The sequence below is a fragment of the Danio aesculapii genome, chromosome 20 (genome assembly GCF_903798145.1).
Source record: "Danio aesculapii chromosome 20, fDanAes4.1, whole genome shotgun sequence".
Lineage (NCBI taxonomy): Eukaryota > Metazoa > Chordata > Actinopteri > Cypriniformes > Danionidae > Danio > Danio aesculapii.
This window is the reverse complement of record NC_079454.1, coordinates 55,650,815-55,675,779: the sequence shown is the minus strand read 5'-3', so window position 1 is coordinate 55,675,779 and position 24,965 is coordinate 55,650,815. Positions and strand designations below refer to the sequence as shown.

General features: G+C 42.8%; 1 protein-coding gene across 1 annotated transcript in view; it reads right to left on the bottom strand.

The window, feature by feature from the left end:
- Positions 1-465: 465 nt before the first annotated feature.
- The window catches only part of magl (MAX dimerization protein MGA-like), a 37,707-nt gene continuing 13,207 nt past the window's right edge, over positions 466-24,965 (bottom strand). Inside the window, exons 8-22 of the mRNA XM_056481223.1 lie at positions 23,047-23,558; positions 22,390-22,621; positions 19,796-19,942; positions 17,791-17,933; positions 17,645-17,693; positions 15,490-15,872; positions 13,521-13,680; positions 12,620-12,907; positions 11,069-12,186; positions 9,763-9,851; positions 8,349-8,382; positions 7,234-7,440; positions 3,290-3,407; positions 1,391-1,453; positions 466-961 (exon numbers count right to left, since the gene is read on the bottom strand). Of these exons, the coding sequence (XP_056337198.1) occupies positions 882-961; positions 1,391-1,453; positions 3,290-3,407; positions 7,234-7,440; positions 8,349-8,382; positions 9,763-9,851; positions 11,069-12,186; positions 12,620-12,907; positions 13,521-13,680; positions 15,490-15,872; positions 17,645-17,693; positions 17,791-17,933; positions 19,796-19,942; positions 22,390-22,621; positions 23,047-23,558 (3,623 nt within the window). The 3' untranslated portion in view covers positions 466-881. The remainder of the gene's footprint in view (positions 962-1,390; positions 1,454-3,289; positions 3,408-7,233; positions 7,441-8,348; positions 8,383-9,762; positions 9,852-11,068; positions 12,187-12,619; positions 12,908-13,520; positions 13,681-15,489; positions 15,873-17,644; positions 17,694-17,790; positions 17,934-19,795; positions 19,943-22,389; positions 22,622-23,046; positions 23,559-24,965) is intronic.

Sequence of the window (24,965 nt, the reverse complement as noted above, 5' to 3'; positions counted from 1 at the left end):
AGTTCTGAGAAAAGAGACCCTGAACCAAGATCTGCGAGCTGACTTACTGAACAATTCAATACATTATACTGTCTACAGGGCGGTGGCTCAGGGGTTAGCACTGTGGCCTCACAGTAAGAAGGTCGCTGGTTTGAGTCCCGGCTGGGTCAGTTGGTGTTTCTGTGTGGAGTTTGCATGTTCTCCCCGTGTTGGTGTGGGTTTCCTCCGGGTGCTCCGGTTTCCCCCACAGTCCAAACACATGCGCTATAGGGGAACTGATCAACTAAACCGGCCATAGTGAATGAGTGTGTATGGGTGTTTCCCAGTACTGGGTTGCAGCTGGAAGGGCATCCGCTGTGTAAAACATGCGCTGGAATAGTTGGTGGTTCATTCCACTGTGGTGACCCCTGATAAATAAAGGGACTAAACTGAAGGAAAATGAGTGAATGAATGTGTCCTCTAATAAATGTGCAGAAACACTGTGTGTGTGTGTGAGTGTAACTTTATTTCAGCACGCGGCCAGTAAATCCACCTTAGTGAAGCACATAATTGAGCAAACTCTCCAAACTGAGTAATGCATTAAGATGGTGTGTGTGTGTGTGACGCTTCCAGAGGAATGCAGTGATAATAAACACACACACACACACACACACACACATCTGTCGTCGTCATCATCATCATCATCAACATCATCATCATCCACTGTTCAATGGTCATGTTCAGGTGTTACACAGGAGATCCACTCAGCCCAATGTGGGAGTCATGGAGGAAACATCCTGAGGAATATTATATACAACACTGTAAACACATGCTGTAGTGTCGCTCCACAGACACTGATGAGTGTGTGTGTGTGTGTGTGTGTGTGTGTGTGTGGACAGAGCTGTCTCTCCTCTGCTTGTGTTTCAGTCCGCCGCTGTGAGCAGATGAGCTGTTCTGAAGGAGCGCAGGATGACATTGGGCAGACGAGAGGTTCTGTTCACTGCTGAAGGACACACACACACACACACACACACACACACACACACACACACACACACACACACACACACACACACACACACACACACACACACACACAGTTAGTGTAATGCTGTTATGTATAAATATAGTTCTATATCAATGCATTATGAATGCTGTGATATAGTTTACACAGCATTCATAATGTGAGACCATGTGTTTGGCTAAAGACAGAAAAGAACACATCTAACCTATAATCAAGTTTACAGATATTTGTTAAGCTGATTTCCATCACTTTCCCAAAACTTTGAGGGGTTTTCCAACACTTTTCCAGGCCTGGAGAATGCCATGTCAACTCCAGGACTTTTCCATGAGTGTATGTACCCTGTATACAGATATCACTCAGCCTCTCTCTCTCTCACACGCACGCACGCACACACGCTGCGGGTCTCACCTGATGTAGTGTGTGTCTGCAGTGTGTCCGCAGGATGCTCTTCAGTCTTCTGTTCTGCTGCCACTGAAACACACAGATACACACACACACTCGTTTATGTGTGTGAGTGACGCTCTGCAGGAGTGTGTTCAACTACACACACACACACTTGTGCCCTATATAGTGCTCACTGTAGTCCTGCAGTGTGGCTCAGCTCCTGCAGGACAGTGGAGATGTACAGACAGGAAAGCAGGGGGAGCAGAAAGCGGGCAAGGGTCGGTAAAGGACCTCAAGCCAGGAATAAATTTGTGCCACACTGCTGTAAACACTATGAGGACACGTATATCTCACTAACAAGTGAACACTGGTTGTTTTTGCGTTATTTCCAGCAAATTCCTTCTTCTAGTCTGAAAATAAATGTTGAAGCTGCGTCACGGCCATGAGATCCCTGTGTAAACTCCAGCGTGGAGACTGGGTGTCTGTAGCAGCGAGTACAACGTGACGTCTTTAAGCTTTTGTGGCTGTTCATCAAGATGACGACAAGGTTTGTCTGACAAGGGTTGACATGGCATGTTATTCAGGCATGTGATCAGCCGAGGATAAAAAGAAGGAAGACGAGACGAGATATACATGTCTGTGTGTGTGTGTTTAAATAATAATAATAGAAATAATAATTCTAATGTAAATAATCGTTTTATAAATATTTGATTTTGGCCACAATTTAGGTTTCTTTTTTTCTTTATCAGCTTAAATGTTTAGCAGATTAATAGTCACCGGGATAATGTTTAATAGGTTTATAATTGTACCGCAATGTCAGGACAGATGCACACACCACCGCTAGATCGTGCCACTAGCTCAGTTAGTTCTCTTGTGTCTAAAGAATATCACTTTCTCTGTAATTTAGTGACTCTTTATTCCACTTGATGAATAAACTATTAGTCAGTCGACAATTACAACTGTACAAATATCAAGTCCAGTTAAAGTGAGCAGCCTAATATGCTTTAACATTCCACCCTGAAAAATACATCATGCATCGCTAAACTACAAACAGTTCAGCACTTTCCCTTTCCCCCAGCGTAGTCCCTGTTTTAATCCATTATTCAATATATGTTTTAAATTGGTGTCATCTAAACTATTTCAGGACTATTTCAGGTGCTATAGGCTGCAGCACTGAATAAATGAAGACATCAGGACAGATGACTTGCAGAGGATAATAACAAACGTGCATCCTGACTTTATTTATAATGTCCACAGAGCGCACGTGGTCGTGACATGCAAATGTGAGCGTGGAGAAAGTGCACAGCTGAGCACGCATTCAAAGCGGTTTCATCATCCTGCATATTGTCAGCGGCTGTCACATTATAGGATACTCCATACCATTATACCTGAATTAGGCAGTTACTGCTGCTCCTTGTGCACAATGATGAACAATGAAGGCGAAACCATCAATCGGGTCTCCTGCTGTGATAATGATGAACCTCACAGTGTAATGTCTCGGCTGTGTGTTTAAGAATGGCTCTTTCTTTGTGTTCATTCTCCTGCTCGTGTACGCACTAGTGACATCTCTCAATAATCCAACAGTGTTCAGCTGCACATCTAGCACCCTTTTATTGTGCTGGTGCCCTTTGGAAAGGGAACCCAAAAAGTGGTACGGTCCGGTTCACTTTTAGGAACCCTTTGACAGTGGAAACGGCCATAAAGCATACCAAACTGAACCGAACCGTGCTGTACCACTCAGTGGAAACAGGCCATGAGCTTGAACATGAGTGTCTGGTAGTGTGAATGCTCTCTCTCTCTCTGTGTGTGTGTGTGTGTGTACCTGAGGCCTGTGAGATGCAGATGAGCGTCTGGTAGTGTGAATGCTCTCTCTCTGCGTGTGTGTGTGTGTGTGTGTGTGTGTGTGTGTGTGTGTGTGTGTACCTGAGGCCTGTGAGATGCAGATGAGCGTCTGGTAGTGTGAATGCTGACGCAGCAGCGCTCTCTTCTCTGCTATCAGGAACCTGCTGTGATCCTCCAGAGATGTGATCAGCTCACGGGCCTGAAACACACACACAGCAGTAACACACTGACCATCAGTGATCAACAACTGTAGTGCACATTAACATCAAGCACAGATGATCCTGAAGCCCAGACCGTCGTCTCAGACATGACGCTGCATGATCAGGGCTCCACAGTAGTGTTTGCTGCTCAGCATCCTCTGTGGCTAGTAGTTTTCCCAGAGTGAGTGGCCCCTCTGCACTTCACTGGCCACAGTTCTGTTGTTAAGACAATACATTTGATATGCTCAGATTTCCCCTTGGCATGCTGAAATGACTTGATTTGGAGTAACTTCTCTTGATTTAGGTCATTTAACAGCACTCATGTTATAATGTGCAGTACAGCAGCTGGTTTACAGTTCAGTGTATCTGATTTCTCCAGCGCCTCTACACTGTAGATGGTGTGGCAGCAGCTGAACACACAAGTTCTAGTGAACTGAAGCGGTGTCAGTCCAGTTTCAGAGCTGAAGTTCAGTTGTTTAGTTCAGTTCATTCATTCATTTTCTTTTCGGCTTAGTCCCTCGGGGTCACCACAGGGGAATGAACCGCCAACTCATCCAGCATATGTTTTACACAGTGGATGCCCTTCCAGCTGCAACCCATCACTGAGAAACACCCATACACACTCATTCACAAACATACACTATTGACAATTTTAGCTTATCCAATTCCCCTATTGCGCATGTGTTTGGACTGTGGGGGAAACCGGAGCACCCGGAGGAAACCCACACCAACACAGAGAGAACATGCAAACTCCACACAGAAACACACACTGACCCAATTGAGGCTCAAACCAGCGACTTTCTTGCTGTGAGGCGACAGTGATACCCACTGCGCCACTGTGATGACCCTAGTTCAGTTCAGTGTGGCTTAATCTATACAGCATTCAGCATCTGAAGAGGATCTACAGCGCTCATCAAAGCTGGAGTGAGGGTGTGTTCACACCTGTAGATGGATTGTTTTGTTCTGAAAGCTGTTCCAGTGTTGCTCTGTTGTCGCTACGCTTCACTTTCACAACTTATAAACGCAGCAAAACAATCACACTTTTCAGAGTCCCATGGATCCTGCTCCGCTGTCAGATGTCAATATTATTATTATAATGCATAATGATGAGCAATGACTAGGGCCAGACAGAATCTGCGGACGTTTTTTGCTGTTTCTGCGGAGAATTTTGTTAAAAATCTGTGGATTTCTGCTGAATTATTTTGGGAGTATCATAACTTAAACCTTAATATGTGAAATAAAAAATAATACCTTTTATTGAATGTTTACTATGCAAATCCAATTAGATTCACTTTATTTGGTAAACAAAGCAGGTCTCTCATATATTATCTCTACTGAAAGACAGAGAATATGACTGTACACACTGTATTGTACATAAATCAGATCAACATCTTCATATTAGTCAATAATATTTCTGTAATTAATATAAAAACAGAATAAATATAGATTTACACACATTTACTCAAGTAAATAAACAGAATTAATGATGGGCTGAATATCTGCTGAATTCTGCGCGCGCAGATTCCCTGTGGGCCTTAATGAGGCATTACAAGTGAAAAGCTGCTCGTTGATGTTGAATGAAGACACACACAGACATCATCAGCAAATATAAAGCAGAGGTCAGACTTTCTCACACAGAGTCTCAATCCAGATGGCCAGAGTTATACAAATCCATCTATCAATCATCCACCATTTATTACAGCATTTGATTAGTTGTTTTAAACGTTGTTGTTATGATTAATTATGAGCTAAATTAAGCGTTGGCCAGAATTCTGCATTACAGACTTACATTAAGGCCCAATCCCAATATTATTTTGTACCCCTTCCCCTTGGCCCTTGGCCGTTGAACAGAGTGTGAAGGGGAAGGGCTTCAAAATGTACCCCTGAGAAATGGGACAGCACTACAGCACCAGCACACGTCATCGCCATCTCTTACTTCACATCAGATTGACGACGGCAACTTATTATTTGGTATTTATCTTCAGGAGATCACAGCACGATATAATGTGGCAATAAGCAGGAACTGTGCATTTACACCGTGGCCATATTCATCTACAACACTAACATTACAGCAGACACTGTACACAGCCCATTCTCAGACACTAGACTATTCTGGCAGGGTATTCCAGTGTCATTGAGTGTCAGATGTGAAGGTGTGTAGGAGACTGCTGTACAGCAGTTATTATAGAGAGACTAATCTATCGTTTTTTTAATCGTATTTTGTTAAAGCATGACGGTAAAACACAAACACAGTTATGAATATATTAAAACATGTGCTTGTTTGATGTTACAATTCATAATAATGACAGAAATACTCATTTGTGCATCTCCTGACCTGCGTGTGCAGCCATGCTGCTGTTGTAGCTGGTGTATTCTGGGAAATTTTCCTCCCCTTGGTTTCAAGTGTGGTCCTGAAAAATCTGAGTTTCAAGAGCTATCTAGCAAAGGGTAAGGCTATTGGGACACCACTACCCCTTCACATGACCACGCAAAACCAGGGGTAGAGAGGTAAGGGAAAAGGCTATGAGGTAGAACTGGGAAGAACCACCTCTTTCTGGCCATCTCAGACGGATTGATTTGGCACAGATCAGAACGCAGCTGCGGGATTCACACATGCCAAACGAACTGCGCTAATGGGGGAAACGAGACCGGGTCCCAAACAAACATCTAGGGGTGAAGCACCCTAACACCTGCCCCTGTCTCAGGACAACTCTGATGAAGTTCTCTGATCCACTTCAGATGTAGAGTAACACACACACTCCAGGGCACACCATATAAACAGAGACACCTCTAATCAACACAATAACAGTGGACACTGGAGAGACACTCTAAATCTATATTCCTGAACTATTAACGTCATCTTTAAACAGCAGCAGTAAATACTGTAGAGCACAATCACCTCTGCACTACAGCACGGAGTAAGAGTAAAGAAAGGGGTGTGTGTGTGTGTGTGTGTGTGTGTGTGTGTGTGTGTGTGTGCGTGTGTGTGTGTGTGTGTGTGTGGAGTGTTATGCTGAGTTGCATGATTTTAGCCCCAATTTTGACTCATCCACAGGTTTTGAGAACTCCCCAACAGATGCCTGAAGTCCCAGGTAAATCAGTGCTCGTCCACGTGAGTATCACAGTGTGAACTATTAAAGACGCCATCTGAGAGAATCACCAACGAGTCCCTGATGCCGTCAGATATTTGGCGTGCTGAATATCTGGAGCTGTCGGCGACGTGTGAAATGAGTTCTGACTGAAAATAACATCAGTGATCACCAATAGCCAATCAGAGAGCAGCGTCCACTAGTGTGGGTATCTGCAGGCCAGCGGGAGGATGAGGGAGGAGCTAAATGTGCTCATATTCAGTCTATTTGGACCCAAGAAATGGAGGAAAACTAGTGTAAATGTGGCAGCAGCACCTGTGTCTGTTTGACGTGTCAACTGAGTCAAAAAAGAAAAATCTTGAAGAGAAATCACTGATTCTCTATAAACAAATATGTCCATGTTCTGCCCCATTAAAGGCTTCATTTATTATTATGTAGGTAATAACACATGATATACTGCGAGTGTTTGGTTGTGAGATGTAGTTTGGACAAAGTTGTCTGTGATTCCTCCTATTGTAAAGTCATGCAGTGTGAAACCTGTTGCTGATCCATTATGCAGTGTAAACAGCACTGACAGAACACTAGCCCGGAGTCATGCAGTGTGAAAACACCTGTGACACGACTACTCTGAACATCCTGCAGTCTGAACTCGCATTAGTGTGTGTAGAGGAGAGAGAGAGAGTGTGTGTGTGTGTACAGGAATGTTTAGAGAGTATAGAGGAGTATGTGTGTGTACCTGGTGCAGCAGCTCCTCTGTGCTGATGCTCTGCTCCCGCACACACATCGTCCTCCTCAGCGTGCGCTCGCTCTGCAGCAGCTCCAGCTCTCGCCTCTTCTCTCTGATTGGCTGATTGAGGCGCCGCGTCCGCCGGTACAGCAGCAGGTCCGACATCAGACGCACCGGAGGAGCAGCGCACTTCACTGGCTTCACTTTCGGCTGACGCTGACACACACACACACACACACACACACACACACACACACACACACACACACACACATACTTCATTTGGCCTCCTCTCTCTCTGTGTTTCAGCAAATGTGATGATTTCTGCTGACTAATCTGATTTTAACACATATTTTGGGGAAATGCTGAGCAATAAATAAATAACCTCATCAACACACACTGTGTTCAGATTCTGACTCTGCTTTGGTGATGTTTCTGCTCCATTGACTTCCATTATAAGCACATTATTGACTGTAAAGTCATGACAGCAGATCATCCTGCACTACTGACTGATGCTGGTCTGGGAAGAGGGATGATCTGTCATCTGTACTCATTGTTGGTGATGGTTATAATATGGATGTTGGCCTGATTGAGCGGCTATATACGGACATTGGGAAATGAAGATGTGTTTAAGATGATTTAAGACCTACAACACAATATTTCAGTGAACTTAAGACTATTTAAGGCCTAAAATGTAGATTTTGAACTGTAAGCCATGTTAAAACACAACAGCACTTTACAGAACACAGATTATAACAGAAGTCTTGAGACCAGTCAAACATGCTAAAGTGATTTCTTAAAGGCACAGTCCCCCCTTATACTCCCACTGAAGCGCTTCTACCCTTTGAGGAGTTTCTGTTGAACACAACACCAGATATCCTGATGAATGCTGGAACACTGAACTACACTACACAAGACAGTCCGTGTGTTCAGAATATCTCCATCTGTGTTCAACAGAAACTCACACAGATCTGGAACGAGGTCAGTAAATGATAGACTGTACACTTTTGGGTGTACTGTGCCTTTAAATGATTGGCACATTACTGAACGTGATATCTTCATTTGACTTCAACATGATCAATGATGCTGATGAAAGCAGTGATGGAGACAGATGAGAGACTCACTGATCGAGGCGGAGGGAGTCTGCTCTGTATTTTCCTGAAGAAACAGAAGAGAGAAACACAGAAGCTGAATTTCAAGAGTATCTATTATTAAAAACAAACAACACAAGAAAAAGCAAAGAGAGAGATATCCTGAGGAAGATCTGCCATCTTCAATGAGCTCACACAAGATCCCACAGGACAGCGGACTGCAGACAACGCTCTCTTACTCAGTCTTATTTCTAGCCTAAATATCCAAAAATTCTTCAATCAAGACGCATTTTCAAGACAAGCAAAACTTCTTGTGTTGTTTTCAGAAGTAATGTGTATAAAGAGGGAGTTTTTCCTTGAAACAAGCAACATCCTCTGCCAACAGTGAGCAAACTAATCACATATGAAAGTGAACACTGCATCATTCAGCTTCCCACACTGCGAAAAGGAAAAACTTTTACATATTATTTCTAAAAACAAGACCACATGTTCTGCCTTTCTAGAAGATAAGAGATATTTGGACTAAAAACAAGACAAAGTCCCAAGCAAAGATCATTATTTACAGTGCAGATCAGTCATGGCTTTAAAATCTATTAAGACTTTAGATTTCACAGAATTAAACACAGGAAGAATTCGTTAAGTATAACACGTGTATCGTGTCTGTTGTGTATTAATATAATAAACACTGTGGTGTGAAATGTTGACGTTATTATTTATTACACTGAAGTTGATTGTCGCTGAATTATCTCACCGGTAATTTTGTTAGAATCTTTTACACAACACAGACCAACTGCTCGACATGGTGTATTTACTCAGTCAGTCCAGCAGAGGGGGCTCCACTGTTTGCTCCAGTCCCCAGTGTCACTATATGCAGAGTTTATCAGACGAAGCGATCATAAATCACGGCTAGAGCATTACAGACTGATTCCTGGTTGATCTAGCGTCACTGGTGTGTGTTCATCACTATATCTTTCCAGCTGTCATCAGTTCATTCTTATATTTCTCCACATCAGAGCTGCATGATATTGTGATCATATTGCGCTATGAATATAATTTCCCCAGATGATTTGAATCGCTCTATTTGGGAAGATTTCCTTCATTTAGATCGACAGGTTGATGCAGTCTTCTATGAAGTGCATTTGCATAAATCATAATAAATTACATGCATATATAATATACAGCATGGGTGTCTGGAGAGTCGAACAGTATACAGAAATTAAACAATTAAACGTAAAATATCCAGCTCATCACTGTATAAACAATAATATTTCATAATATCTTTATCTTTTAATCTTTAATAGATGCAATGTGACTATTGCGAATACACACAGTGCGATATCCATGCTCTAACCATATATTGTTCAGCCCTACTCCACATTTTCGAGAGAGAGAGAGAGAGAGAGAGAGAGACACACACACAAACACAAGAGATGGAGTGTTCACACACCGTCTGGCCTTTTCTCTCAATCGGTTGATGATCAGGTCGGTCTCCTCAAACGTCTCGATGTCCACTTCACCTTCACTGAGCTGCTCCATCTGAAACACACAGCACAACAGCACTAATATACCGGCGACAGACATCTCCAAGCTGACAGTAATGGGCTAATACCACAACACTATCCTGCTGCAATAAATACGGCTTAGAATAAAAGTAATCTAAATGTAATCCAAAAGCTGTTAGATTACATTAACGTAAATGTGTACGTTAATAACAGTAAATTACGTACGTTAATAATAGTAAATGTGTCTAACATTATATTATTGATTAAACTTAGTCAGGTCATTTGTAATCAGTAATTGATTGCAGTTCAAAAGTAATCTAAATGTAATCCAAAAGTGCAGATTACAACAAATGTGTAATCTAACAGATTATATTACTAACTACAAATTTAGTCATGTCATTTATAAATCAGTAACTGATTAGTTCTAAAGTAATCTAAATGTAATCCAAAAGTACTCAGTTTACTTGACCATAAATGTGTAATCTATCAGATTATAATGCTGACTACACAGCCCATCATGTAATCATTCAATAACTGATTACAGTTCAAATATAATCTAAATGTAATCCAAAAGTACTCAGTTTACTTGACCATAAATGTGTAATCTATCAGATTATAACGCTGACTACACAGCGCATCATGTAATTAATCAATAACTGATTACAGTTCAAATATAATCTAAATGTAATCCAAAAGTACTCTGATGATATTATCATAAATGTGTAATTGATTAATTACTGGCCAAACCACTTTATCATGTCATTTGTAATGAGCTGATTACAGTTCAAATGTAATCCAAAAGTAGTCAGATTACATTATCATATGTGTAATCTACCAGATTATATTACTGATGACATCTCCTCATGTAATTAATTAATAACCGATTACAGGTTAAATGTAATCTAAAATGTAATCCAAAAGTACTGACTACTTTCACATAAATGTGTAATCTAACAGATTATAATACTGATGACACATCTCATCGTGTAATTTATAATCAGTAACTGATTACAGTTCAAATGTAATCTAAATGTAATCCAAAAGTACTCAGATGATATTATCATAAATGTGTAATTGATTAATTACTGGCCAAACCAGTTTATCATGTCATTTGTAATGAGCTGATTACAGTTCAAATGTAATCCAAAAGTAGTCGGATTACATTATCATGTGTGTAATCTACCAGATTATGTAACTGCCTGCACAGCTCATCGTGTGATGTGCATTATACTGTTATCATCCGGCTCTTACGCTGTCCTCAGTGGTGCATCCATCACTGCTGTACATCAGTGTCCCGTTCAGCTGTGGTTTCCCAAACTGCTCAGCGTTTGTGTGTACATCAGCTCGTCCTCTCCACAGCCAGTCCAGACTCTTCTGCACAGATCCGTCCGGCTCCCCAGGCTCTGCCGGAGGTGAAGGCACAGTGAGGCTCAGTCTGGAGAAGGCTGAATTGGTCAGTCCCTCATAGGAGAATCCTCCGAATCGCACCGGCTCCTCTTTTTTCCGGCTCTGCTGCTGAGGAACGCTCTCGTCTGCATCTGCATCCTCTATTTTGACGGTGATTTTGGCCGTTCCTCCGTCATTCGTCAGCTGCGGGATCTGAATGTGCTCCGGCTCAGTCTTGAGGGGTTTATTAGCAGACTGTGTTGTGATGTCTTCCTCCTCTTCAGCCGGCTCTACTTTAACACACACACTGGACTGGGAGTTCTCTGCATGCTCTGCTGAACTGTTCTGAGCTGGTTTCTCTGCTGGGTTGTTCTGAGCTGATTCCTCTGCTGGATTATTTTGAGCTGGTTTCTCTGCTGGGTTATTTTGAGCTGATTCCTCTGCTGGGTTGTTCTGAGCTGATTCCTCTGCTGGATTATTTTGAGCTGGTTTCTCTGCTGGGTTGTTCTGAGCTGATTCCTCTGCTGGGTTATTTTGAGCTGGTTTCTCTGCTGGGTTATTTTGAGTTGGTTTCTCTGCTGGGTTGTTCTGAGCTGATTCCTCTGCTGGGTTATTTTGAGCTGGTTTCTCTGCTGGGTTGTTCTGAGCGGATTCTTCTGCTGGGTTATTTTGAGCTGGTTTCTCTCCTGGGTTGATCAGCTTTATGAGTTTGTATCCTCCAGGGAGAATGAGTGTAGAGGCTGAGACCGAGCCCTGAGGTGCTCCTGACGGTGCGGGACTCGGGCTCTCGGCTGACGGCGGGCAGATGCGGAAGGAGAACGTCCCGGTTTTGTTGAGTAAGTTGTTTTGGACTCCGGGAGCCGCAGCACTGGCGAAGGTGAAGCCGTTTCGTCCAGGAACAGAGTTTATTCTGGGAATGATGAAAGGCAGAGCGGTGTTTGCAGGAAGCTGAAGGGTGGATTGTGGGTCCTGTGGAGCACTTCCTGTGGAGAAATGGGTGAAAATGCTATATATGAATATTAGGGGGCACATAATTGTCAGTTTGGTGTGTATCATGATTTTTTGGTTTACTGGAAACCTGTAACCATTGACATCCATAGCAGAAATACTGTAGAAGTCAGTGGTTACAGGTTTCCAGCTTTCAGTATCTTCTTTTCGGGGTGGGACTTAATCGCATTTTCTGGTTTGATTCTGACTTTTATCAAACTAGAGGTGTGAAAACACCCTGCTGAGACAGATGGGTTTCATGGCCCTTTAAAAAAGTATATTAATAAATAATAACTTTACTTTTTAAAAAGGCATTAGGCAAATGCACATGGGTTTCTTTTATTCGTTTTGCCACATGCTTTTCCAGGTAAAAAAATAAATGAAAATGTCATTGGTCAGCGCACACAGATATATAGTTATAGTACTGACCTGAGCTGTGTGTAGTGCTGGTCTGGATCTGCATGGGTGCGGCTGCAGAGACGGGCACCAGCTGGATCATCTGCCCATTAAACTGGCACATGTTGACTCCGCTCATGCCTGCCACCGGCTGAAGAACTACCTGCTGGCCCGGCGGGAGAGCAGACGCCGGCACCACCCTTTCAGCACTCAGGACACGCCTCGCTTTAGGAAACCGGATCCCACCAGGAGGCCTGGGTATCACCAGACGTTGGGTCGCTGGCTTTTTGAAAACGTCTGTACTCTGGTTTGCTCGAGTTACTGAAGAGAAAACAGGATTTAGAGAAGAACTCACATTTATTTACATCTTCCTGCCATCTGATGAACAACACCGCCTCATTAGCTGTGTTTCTAGCCACTATACTTCATGCAGATTATGGAATATTGCATAAAAAACCCAACTGAGTAGGATCAACTGTTTATCTGGTAATAAGAACTGCTCCTAAACTGTGCAGTGATCAGCTGTAGTGAATAAAGTATGCTCTTCATCAGTGTCTGCGCTTCAGGACTACAGTTTCTGCTGATCAGATATAAATGTGTGTGAGGGTGTCTGCGTCATTAATGGTGGTCTGCAGCTCTCCATTATTGCAGATGTGAAATGTTGTTGTGCTGAATGTAAAAGGCCTCAGTCCTCTGTCTTCTGAGGGGCAGCTCATTTATTAGAGGAGAACAAACAGCACAGTGGAGAATCAGAACAGTGCAGCAGACTCCACTGCTCTCAGTGATATCTGTGCAGGAGCAGCAGGAGCTGAGGGGGTGATGCTCTACTGTGCAGCACTGATGGACACACTCATCTACTCACTGATGATTTCTGCTATATTTTTACACTTTAATCTAATTCTCATCTCTGTCAGTAAGTGTTGCTGTATATCACCTGTGTATTTGGAGCGTCTGGACGCTGCAGTGGTTCTGGTTCTGCTGGGTATAACTGATTTTATCCTTCCGGTGACGTGCGCTGCCAGACGGTTAGCGGGATGCAGTGCTCCCATCCGGCCCAGGGTCAGTTTTGCTTGAGCGTATGTCCTGCCATTGACCTGAAAACACCAATCCAGCATCACAAACTCGTCAATAAACACTAAACAGCCTGAAACCAACACTACTCACACACTATCTGACTCTGCTGGTCAAACTAGATGGATTTGCTTGGATCAGAGAGATCTAAAAGACACATGCACACCAACTGCTGCATTACATACGCTCACCGGCCACTTTATTAGGTACATACTGGTCCAACTGTTAATTAATGCAAGTTTGTGATCAGCCAATCACATGGCAGCAGCTCACTGCATTTAGGCATGTAGACATGGTCAAGACGATCTGCTGCAGGTCAAACTGAGCATCAGAATGGGGAAGAAAGGAGATTTAAGAGACTTTGAATGTGGCATGGTTGTTGCTGCCAGACGGGCTGCTCTGAGTATTTCAGAAACTGCTGATCTACTGGGATTTTCACGCACAACCATCTCTAGGGTTTACAGAGAATGGTCCAACACAGAGGAAATATCCAGTGAGCGGCAGTTCTGTGGGCGCAAATGCCTTGTTGATGCCAGAGGTCAGAGGAGAATGGCCAGACTGGTTCCAGCTGATAGAAAGGCAACAGTAACTCAAATAAGCACTCGTTACAACTGAGGTCTGCAGAAGAGCATCTCTGAACACACAACACGTCCAACCTTGAGGCGGATGGGCTACAGCAGCAGAAGACCACACCGGGTGCCGCTCCTGTCAGCTAAGAACAGGAAACTGAGGCTACAATTCACACAGGCTCACCAAAACTGGACAATAGAAGATTGGAGAAACGTTGCCTGGTCTGATGAGTCTCCATTTCTGCTGACACATTCAGATGCTCGGCTCACAATTTGACATCAACAACATGAAAGCATGGATCCATCCTGCCTTGTATCAGCGGTTCAGGCTGCTGGTGGTGGTGTAATGGCGTGGGGGAGATTTTCTTTGGGTCCATTAGTACCAATTGAGCATGGTGTCAACGCCACAGCCTACCTGAGTATTGTTGCTGACCATGTCCATCCCTTTATGAGCACAGTGTCTCCATCTTCTGATGGCTACTTCCAGCAGGATAATGCACCATGTCATAAAGCACCAATCATCTCAGACTGGTTTCTTGATCATGACAATGAGTTCACTGTACTCAAATGGCCTCCACAGTCCCCAGAGCTCAATCCAATAGAGCACCTTTGGGATGTGGTGGAACTGGAGATTGGCATCATGGATGTGCAGCCGACAAATCTGCAGCAACTGTGTGATGCTATCATGTCAATATGGAGCAAAATCTCTGAGGAATATTTCCAGTAGCTTGTTGAATCTACACCACTAGAGAATAAGGCAGTTCTGAAGGCAAAAGGGATCCGACCTGGTACTAGTAAGGTGTACCTAATAAAGTGGCCGGTGAGTGTAGATAGGCAATCCAAAAAAAATCTTGCTTCTGAACAGACAAACGCACACAAAAATATGTGGATGTGCCCATCATAAGTTTTCAATTGGCTATGCCCTCAGACATAAACATTAAGACATTATATGTTACACACTAACTCTGATCTTTCTGTCTGCAGAGACTTTTGGAAACGTTTGGTTTGGAGTTATAAACTCTTGATTTAACCTTCTGAAAAGGAGTGCAGTGCTGCCATAAGAGTATCTCAGTACGTGTGGAGGTAACGAGACTGTTGCACTGATTCACAGTACAGTGATATAGTGAAACTGGGATATTTGTACCCAAGGTTAACACACCATCAGAATCCTCTACGGGCCCATGCCTACTTTAGATTGATAGATGAATGGATAAATATAACTATAGTTAATGTATATATGGTTTAAGATATAATGTGATCGACCTGTATGGGGCAGTGCAGGTCTGGCACCCTCAGCTGGGCCTTCAGGTGTCCTGCAGTCATCACTCCACACAGCAGAGGCACAGACTTCAGCGCAGGCACCTTCACACGCCCCTTCTGCACGCGCTGCTTCTGCACACACTCCTTCTGCGCGCTCTTCTCCTTGTCACTCAGAGACACACACACCTTGTATGTGATCATGGAGCGCGCGCCATCCTTCTTCAGGTGCTCGGACAGCAGCTCTACAGTGTAAGCGTCCAGCGAGAGCACGGAGGGCAGCGTGTGTGCGTGTACGCGCTGGAACAGCTCCTTCAGCACCCGCGAGCGCTGAGACTCCCAGTTACAGTCCGAGATGATCTCCAACACCTTAGTGGGCTCCGGCTCATCTACACACACACACACACACACACACACACACACACATACGATATTGGACAGAACTGACGCTGCAATACTGAAGTCAGCATTATTCGCCCTCCTGTGCATTATACATTCTTCAAATATTTCCCAAATGATGTTGAACTGATTCAGGAATTTCTCACAGTATTTCCTCTAATATCTGTTCTTCTGGAGAAAGTCTGATTTGTTTTATTTCGGCTAGAATAAAAGCAGTTTTTAATAGTTTTAAACCCATTTTATGGTTAATATTATTAGCCCCTTCAGCAATATTAGTGTTGGATTGTCTACACAGGGTTTCTGCAGATTTCATCAAGTCAAATTTAAGACTTTTATTTATTTAGGAGTTTTCACCTTTATTGTATAGGACAGTAGAGAGTATTGACAGGAAAGCATGGGGAGCAGAAAGAGGGGAAGGATCAGCACAGGACCGCGAGGCGGGACTCAAACTCAGGTCGCTGCGAGCACCGGAGTGCATGTGTGGACGCACTAACCACTAGCACCAACGAAATTTAAGACTCTTTTAAGACCATTATGAATGAAATTTTAGACTTATACAGGGCTAAACACTAATGATTATTTCTAATGCGACGGGTTGCCACAAATAATCTAATGTAATTATATCTTAGCGGCAAACTTTAATGCAGTGTTTCCCAACCCTGTTCCTGAAGGCACACCAACAGTCCACATTTTCAACCTCTCCCTAATCAAACACACCTGAATCAACTTATCAGAACATCAGAAGAGACTCCAACACCTGAAGATAATGGGTCAGATAACGGAGACATCCAAAATATGTACTGTTGGTGTGCCTCCAGGAACAGGGTTGGGAAACACTGCTTTAATGTGTCAAAACAAGAAAGCTGTAAACACTATTTTCAACATACTATACATTTATATATATATTTTTAATGATGAGGTTAACATTGTGAAAGTATATTTATTGTAGAGGGAATTACAGAAATAATCATATATATATATATTTGTTGGATTGAGTATAACTTCTATTCAACCTAATGCATTTCTGTTATAAAACCTTAATTTTCATGCCTATTTATAAAGGTTATGTCTACTCCCCGCTACTTCTGTGAATAGTTTTTGTATGAATGGACAATAACATAAGGAGATGAACTGCTCTGTTATCATGAGGAGCTGTGTAATTGTTTTTACATTTCTTTCCCTGCTTTTATTAAGATGGATTGTTGGTGATTGTATGGATGTTGGCCTGATTGGGTAGCTTTACTCGGACAGAGGAAAACGGAGACCTGTTTCACATTGATTAAGACATACGACACAATATTTCAGTGAATTTAAGACTTTTTAAGGCCTAAAAATTCAAGACATTTTAAAACCTCACAGACACCCTGCTCCAGAACAACCCACTGTTATACAATGAGTTGCCTAATTACCCTAACTTTACCCTAATTACCCTAGTGAAGCCTTTAAATGTGACTTTAAGCTGAATACTAGTGTCTTGAAGAATATCTAGTCTAATATTATTTACTGTCATCATGATGAAGAGAAAATAAATCAGTTATTAGAGATGAGTTATTAACACTGTTATGATCAGAGATGTGCTGGAGAAATCTGCTCTCTGATAAACAGAAATGAAGAGAAACAACCTACAGGAGGGCGAATAACTCTCCCTAATCCTTATGCACTCGACTCTGATGAGGAATATAGATTGGGGCTGCACTGACATGTGTAAATAAAACCTCATCCTGCTACTGCACGTGTGAATAAGGTGCTGTGGTGTAATGACCTGGGCTCTGGGGTCTTTTACTGGGGTTCAGCAGAGACGCGTCACTGAGCTGTAATGAACAGACAGAAACACAGGCCGTCATCATCATCAGCAGCAGAAACTGGTGAACATGAGGCAGAAGGATAGACACTGTGTGGACGCAGTACCGCTTCATCTGAACTCTTCTTCGCAGGCAGTAAGTGCACTTGTGGCGGAGGGTTACTGTTGTACTCGCGCACTCGAGCACAGGTCATCATGCTCTCTAGATACAGGTAAACCGGATCCTTCTCCATCGGAACCTGCAGGACAACACACAAACACACACTCACTATACAATAGCGTTTATTACCCCACAATTATTAACTAACATCTCCCAGAAAACGAACAGGCCAGAGATTCTGACTTTACATTCTGACCCTTGTGTGCTGTTGGGTCGTTTTCATCCACTCTGGGCTGATTTTGAGCGTTTCAGCAAACAGAATGACTGTTGATGACAAATATCAAAGTTTTGATAACCTCCTCAACACACACTGTGTTCAGATTCTGACTCTGCTTTGGTGATGTTGCTGCTGTTTCTGCTCCATTATAAGCACATTATTGACTGTACAGCCATGACAGCAGATCATCATGTAATATATGACTGCTGCTGGTTGTCTCTGTTAGGAAGAGGGACATTTTTACTGTTGATCATTGATTGCAGTGCAAAAGAAAAGCCTAGTTTCTGGTTTTTATATGGAGTATAGTGAGTTTAATTTAGGGGTCTCAAACTCAAACTGGCAGGGGGCCACATCACTGACTGACAATACATAGGAGGGCCGCTTTAACATTCAAGCACATGAAAAAAGTGGAAACCTGATGAAATGGATGCCCTCAAGACATTCTTCCCCAGAGTATATGCAGTCACAGCTCCATCTTTTAGTTTCTTGTTGTACATATTGAAGGGGTAGTTTAAATTGCTATGAAATACTATAATTGAATAATAGGCATGATAATAATTATTGTTATTCTGTCCCAATCAATGGTTGCTAAACCAAACGTTGGACAGAAAGCAGACTGGGTAACTTCAGTGACTTTACTAGCAATTGTTCTTATCGATATCTTTCTTTTTTGTAAAACTACAACAGAGAGGGGAACGCATGTATATATCCACATGTATGATTTCCATTTGAAGCTGAACAAATGCAGAATGAGCTAATAAGCATTTTATCTCAATTAATGTTTTTTCATAATCAATGAACATGAATTTTGATTAATTGCACAGCTCTAGGGCTAATAATTTTGACCACAGCAGTTTTACAACATATTTTTCAGTCACGCTAAAACAAATGAGACTTTCTCCAGAAAACATATACAACAGGAAATACTGTGAATATTTTCTTGCCCTCAGGAAATATTTACAACAAAATAATAATAATTAAAGGACACCTATTCTGCAGAAATGACTTTTATAAGGGGTTTAACCCCAATAGTGTGTGTGTGTCAGCAGTGTGTGAGTGTCTCCAGCAGCCTCTAATGGTCAACATGAAGGAATTGTGTTTGCTCTAATCAGACTTGATCAGAACAGGCTGCAGAAACACTTTGATTGACATTCTCCATTTATAAGTGTCATCAGAGGGGGAAGCCCCGCCCACTAATGCCCATCTCTCCATCTCATTAGCATAAACAGCAGCCCTGAGTGAGAAGCAGCCGTCTGTCCATTAGCCATTAGAGTGTTTGAGCTGCTGAAGATAATGTCAGCATAGACTAAGAGGATTATACATGTGGAGTTTTAGATGAACAGCAACAGGAGCGACAGACTGAACATGAACACACACTCACACTGAAGCACACCTGAGCAGCATTGACAACTGTAGCTCCACCCTCTTTTTAAATCTCATTTGCATTTAAAGTGACAGTCACCAAAAGGCCACAATAGGGATGAAAGCCTGAAAGGGTCAGTTTCAGAGAGGGAGAGAACATTATCTGTGTGCTATTCTCAGCTCAAACACACACACACACACACACACACACACTCTAAAGACAGCAGAGACGCATTTATGGCTCATATAAAGGGGCGTAACAGGTGAACGGTGTGTGACGGGTGTGAATGCTGACCTGTGAATTGGGGGGGGCGGTTAGCCGGTGGTCTGCCTCGTGGTGTTAGTGTATGAGTATGTGTATGTATGTGTGAGTGTGAGGGTATGTGTAAGCGTGGTGCTGGTCTCAGAGCTCCAGCTGGTTTAGGGGTAAACAGCGGCTCAGGATCGTCCTCATCTGGACTCCTCTCCCACAGGCGGGTGACTCTGGCTGCGGGTGCAGGCCTGCCCTCTGGATCTGGGTCTGTTACACAACACACGAGAGATTCACTTCATCAGTGTGTGGACAGGAGTGTGTGTAGTGTAGTGTGTGCACAGTCATGCTGGAGCCTCTGCAACTAGCCTCTTTTGAACACATTCCCTGATATTAAAATAGATGCAATGATGCTAATAACTGATTTATTTTCTCTTTGTCATGATGACAGTAAATAATATTAGTCTAGATATTCTTCAAGACACTAGTATTTAGCTTAAAGTGACATTTAAAGGCTTCACTAGGGTAATTAGGGTAAAGTTAGGGTAATTAGGCAAGTCATTGTATAACACAAGCTGCTTTTCCTCTATGGTGCCGAACCGTTCTCAGAACACTTGGGTACGGTTACGATTGTTTCTCCACTGAGCCTGGAATGGCACAGCTCGATTACAAACCGCTCTTGGCACGAAATTCTCCGCATGGTTAGACAACCGTGCCGAACCGTGCTGACAGATTCTGTGTGTTGACGTCGCGGCTCTATTGCCAAGCTAACACAGCGGGCTCAGCAGAAGCGCGCTAGTCATGAGACATCCACAAGTAAAGAACACTACATTTAACACAGAAACATGATCCAGGTCTAAACCATACAGCTTGAAAAGGGTTTAAAACCATAGAGCTGTCTCTGACAGAGAAGGGAATCACTGACCCACCACATTCTTACCAACATATTTTATTTATTAAAGTTATTATGTCATTGACTTGAATATAATTAACCATCTATAATATAATTTACTAACCCCTCATCTAAAATTTAAAATAATATAATAGGCTATTGTTTTATTCATGAGTAGAGCTTGAATAATTTCACTGACATCCTGAGACCTTTACTTGGCCTGACTGAGCGCGAGTTTATTGCAGCGCTGTATTTGGTAGCACAATAAAACTCGCTCTGATCCGGGAGAGAACTTTACCAGCAACTGCATGCACTGCTGGAAGAATAAAGACGCGCTTAGCATCATCGATGTCCACAATCCAGAACAACATCGCTATATTCATGGAGCACGAACTTGCAGACTCTTTGAACAACGAGGAAATAATTGCACTTTTTAACTCAAAGCCCAGACTGCAGCATGCTTGCTTTGTCATTTAATTCCAGCTATACTACCTGAAGGATGGTTACGGCGTGCTGTGATGTCAGCCGTCACCAGAGAAAGTCTCTCTTTCATTGTTTGGACTTTGTTTGAAAGCTTTACAGAGTGGTACTGTAGCTGTCCAAGGTCCTGTTGTAGGATTTAAATTACAGCCTATTATGCACCAATAAACAGGTCAAATGAAGGAATAAATTAAATCAATAAGGATTCTTAAATGTCAATATTGCTTTAACTCAAATATCAGTCATCAATACGTCTTGACAAATGTTTTATAAATATGACATGAGCAATTTTCAACATTAGGCCCTCATATGATTCAGTTAAATCTAAGTTGGACTATTACAGGGCATGTGCCATGTTTCTGTGGGTTTTTCTCGTTGATCTTTAATATACTGGGGCAGTTAAATATTTTTCCAAAATGTCAAGCAGGAATTTGTCTATAGCTCATTAGTTAGTTATTAAAATAACAAAAATAAATGATGAAAACACAAAGATAGAAGAGCAGCATTCAGCTAAATATAATAGTGCTTTATATCCTGCTGCACTGTGTGTTGATTTATATTTTATTTTTATTTAACTTGATGCATTCACTAATAAATGTTTGATTACTGAAACAAATAACAGCACCGTTTAAAAGGTTTTATTTTACCATCTAAATGTAGTTTATGTCATATCACGATCACCTTTTGATATCCGCTGTGTAATTTAACTGATGGTTAAAAATGAAATAATTAAAGTGCTGCATTCATTATTAGTGAAAGCGCCTGCTCACTTTGATAAGGCCTGTCCAGAAATACATGTCTGCCACTAATACAAATGCACTATTATTGTTGCACCATTGTTTATTTTGCTTTTATGTTCAGAGATTTGAAATATATTATTTATTTCCCCTCCAGTCATTTTCAATCATCACGTTACATTTTGATCATTTCCCCTCCAAATAAAATTTGCCCAGAGCCGTGCAGAATATGACCCCTCAACACATACAGGTGCTGTGACTTGTAGCTATATTTAGCACCTCTATACAAGAGAGCAGCAGTGTTTAGTCACATGATTGCTTTCGCTTTTACACATGAACATGAAAAAACTCGTTTAGGCTATTGTTTAAATTTAATTGAACAAAGGGAGCCGTTTACATTACGTTACCACGGTAACTACTGATGCGTTTAGTGTAAAATGAAACCGTATGCGTGCAGTCTGGCCCGGTTTGGCACAGAATGGAACGGTTCAGCATGACAGTGGAAAAGCAGCTACACGCTTGGAGGAATGATGCGTTACACAAATGTCTAGTGAGCTGGAGCTCTGGTAACTCTGAGGAGAGCTATATCAGTGTGTGTTGAGCCTTACGCAGGGTCTGGAGGCTCCTGACGCTCTGGCTGTCGTCTGCAGAGCGGATGAGCAGGATCTTGTGTTTGAAGCAGCTGCAGCTGAACATGCACTGAACACGCCTGCAGTGTGTGGATCCTGCAGACTCTCTGCTCAGACTGTCACACACACAGCCCAGCCGACAGAAGAGCTTTACACACACACCTTCATCAGCGCGGTGTGTGCTCCACTGCGGAGTCTCCACCGATACACTCTGGGGACACACACACACACACACACACACACACACACACACACACACACACACACACACACACACACACGAGTAACACATCAGATCATCACATTACATACAGCTGAATATACATGAGTTGTTATTTACACTACACCTCTGCTGAACGCTGGACTCTGATTGGCTGCTGGTCACTCTCAGGTGTTTGGTTATTGTCTGATAAAGGCACAGCTAAAGTAGTTCCAGCAGGTTTAGAGCACATTACAGCTCCATATCACTCCACTGAATGATTAGAGTTATTTCACAGCTACAACAGTCAGAAATATCCTCCAAAGACTCCTGTTGTGATTTTAGCTGTGCCTTTATCTGACAATAACCAAACACCTGTGAGTGACCAGCAGCCAATCAGAATCCAGCACTCATCCTCCATGTGTGTGTGTGTGTACCTGAGCGGTCAGCAGTGCACTGAGGCTGACTCTGGCTCTCTCTGTGCTGATGAAGGTGTGTGTTTGTCCGTGTGTGAGGGCCTGTTCCTCCAGCGTGCGGAGCTGTGTGTGTTTTTCAGTGCAGGAGGGCTGCGCTCCGTCTACTGCGTCTCTGTTAAAGCTGATGTGGGGTCGGCGTCTCTTCCTGCCGCGTCTGGAGCGCACTCTACCGACCCCTGCGCTGTATACTACAGGCCGGGGCTGAGGTGTAGGACGGGATGGCGCTCTCACTGGGGAGACCCGCATCCGTTTAGCGACTAGTCTGCTGGGCTGCTGCGGTGCTGCTGCTGCTGATGGTGAAGTGCGCATCTGAAGCACACTATCTAGTGTACGTACATAACTGCTGCTCCTAACAGGCAGCTGATAGACCACCGGAGACGGATCGCTGCTGGAAAACACCTCTGCACGCTCGCTGATCTGCTGCCCTTCACTCTCCAGATACTCATCCAGCATCTCTGAGCAAAACGCTGAGCCTGATGGGAAAAACAGAGAGCAGATCAGAGAAACTGAAGCAGTACAGCTGCCGGATCACTGCTCCTCTTCTTCACACTGCTAAAACTGCTGCTCTTATATAGAGTTCATCTCGTTTTAGTCCAAATATCTAATAATTCTAAAATTAGGAAGCATTTTCTAAACAAGCCAACAATATTGTGCTGTTTACAAAAATATGGAGCCGAAAGTTTTGTTTCCTTAAAAGAGCTAAATAATCTGCCAATGGGGGAAGCAGAATAATCTCACTTAAAAGAGAAAAACTGGATTATTTAGCTTGTGTCCACTGAAATGTGCTGTGTTCTGGAGCCAGCCCCCAGTGGCCGGTCGATGAACTGCAGGTTGAGTTTTTCTGTATTAACTTCATCAGGGAGAGCGGGCGATGCTTGGTGCTAATACAGTCAAGGTTACTATAGTTAACGAAAACAAACGAAGAAACGACAACTAGAATTAAAAATAATTGTCGTTAACTGATTAAAAATAAAGAGCTTTTTAAAAACTATAACAGACTGAAACGGTGTTGTGTTCATACAAAACTGACTACAATGACAGCAAAAACAGCCTTCCTCTTCATCTTTGTGTTTAGCAGTGAATCTGTTTCCTCCGCGCTGCAGGTGTTTGAGCCGTACGGCACCTCAGAGTCTCTAATCCTGCTACCATTGGCCAGATCAAGCCGGATCTCCTCCAGTCATCCTCACTGTCGCTCCCGAGACAAAAACATCAGCTGGACATGACAGCAGCAGCGGTGACAGCATTACACACAGAGACTTACAATTATTAACACACGTGTGCCCAATAATGGCTTTATTTCTGCATTAGAGATCCCGATCGCCAACCAATCTTTCTCTTTAACCGGATCTTCTCAGTGAACTAATTCACCAAATCAAACTGAGTCATTTGAAATGATTCACGTCTCCAGTAAGCACTCTTATCCACAAACTGCTTACTTTTACCATGCCTGATCCCCCCTCTGACTCGAAATAACCCAATATATACTGAGTTATTCAGTTATTAGAACAGAACACTGAGATCAGATCTGAGAAGCACATGCGTGCACATGCGTGATTCAGTGAACAGAACACAAACAGCACATGACCGCCTGCTGTGACTGAACTAAACTTGAACAACTGCAGCGCGGGTAAACAGAGGGCTTACTGAGAGGATCTGGCCAAACGTAAGTGGTAATGGAGTTTAAATAAGAGAATATGGGAGGATTGTCACAAAACATCCGGTTCACATTAAAGATCCAAACTTCTCAACACTACTGTGTGTTTAACCTCAGGAGCAGCCTTGCACACATAGCGTGTTTGAGTTTGAGGATGGGTAGATGATAGTGGTCATGTGTCCTCTGAATACAGGTACCAAAACTGTCTCTTTGGTTGAGTTTGTAT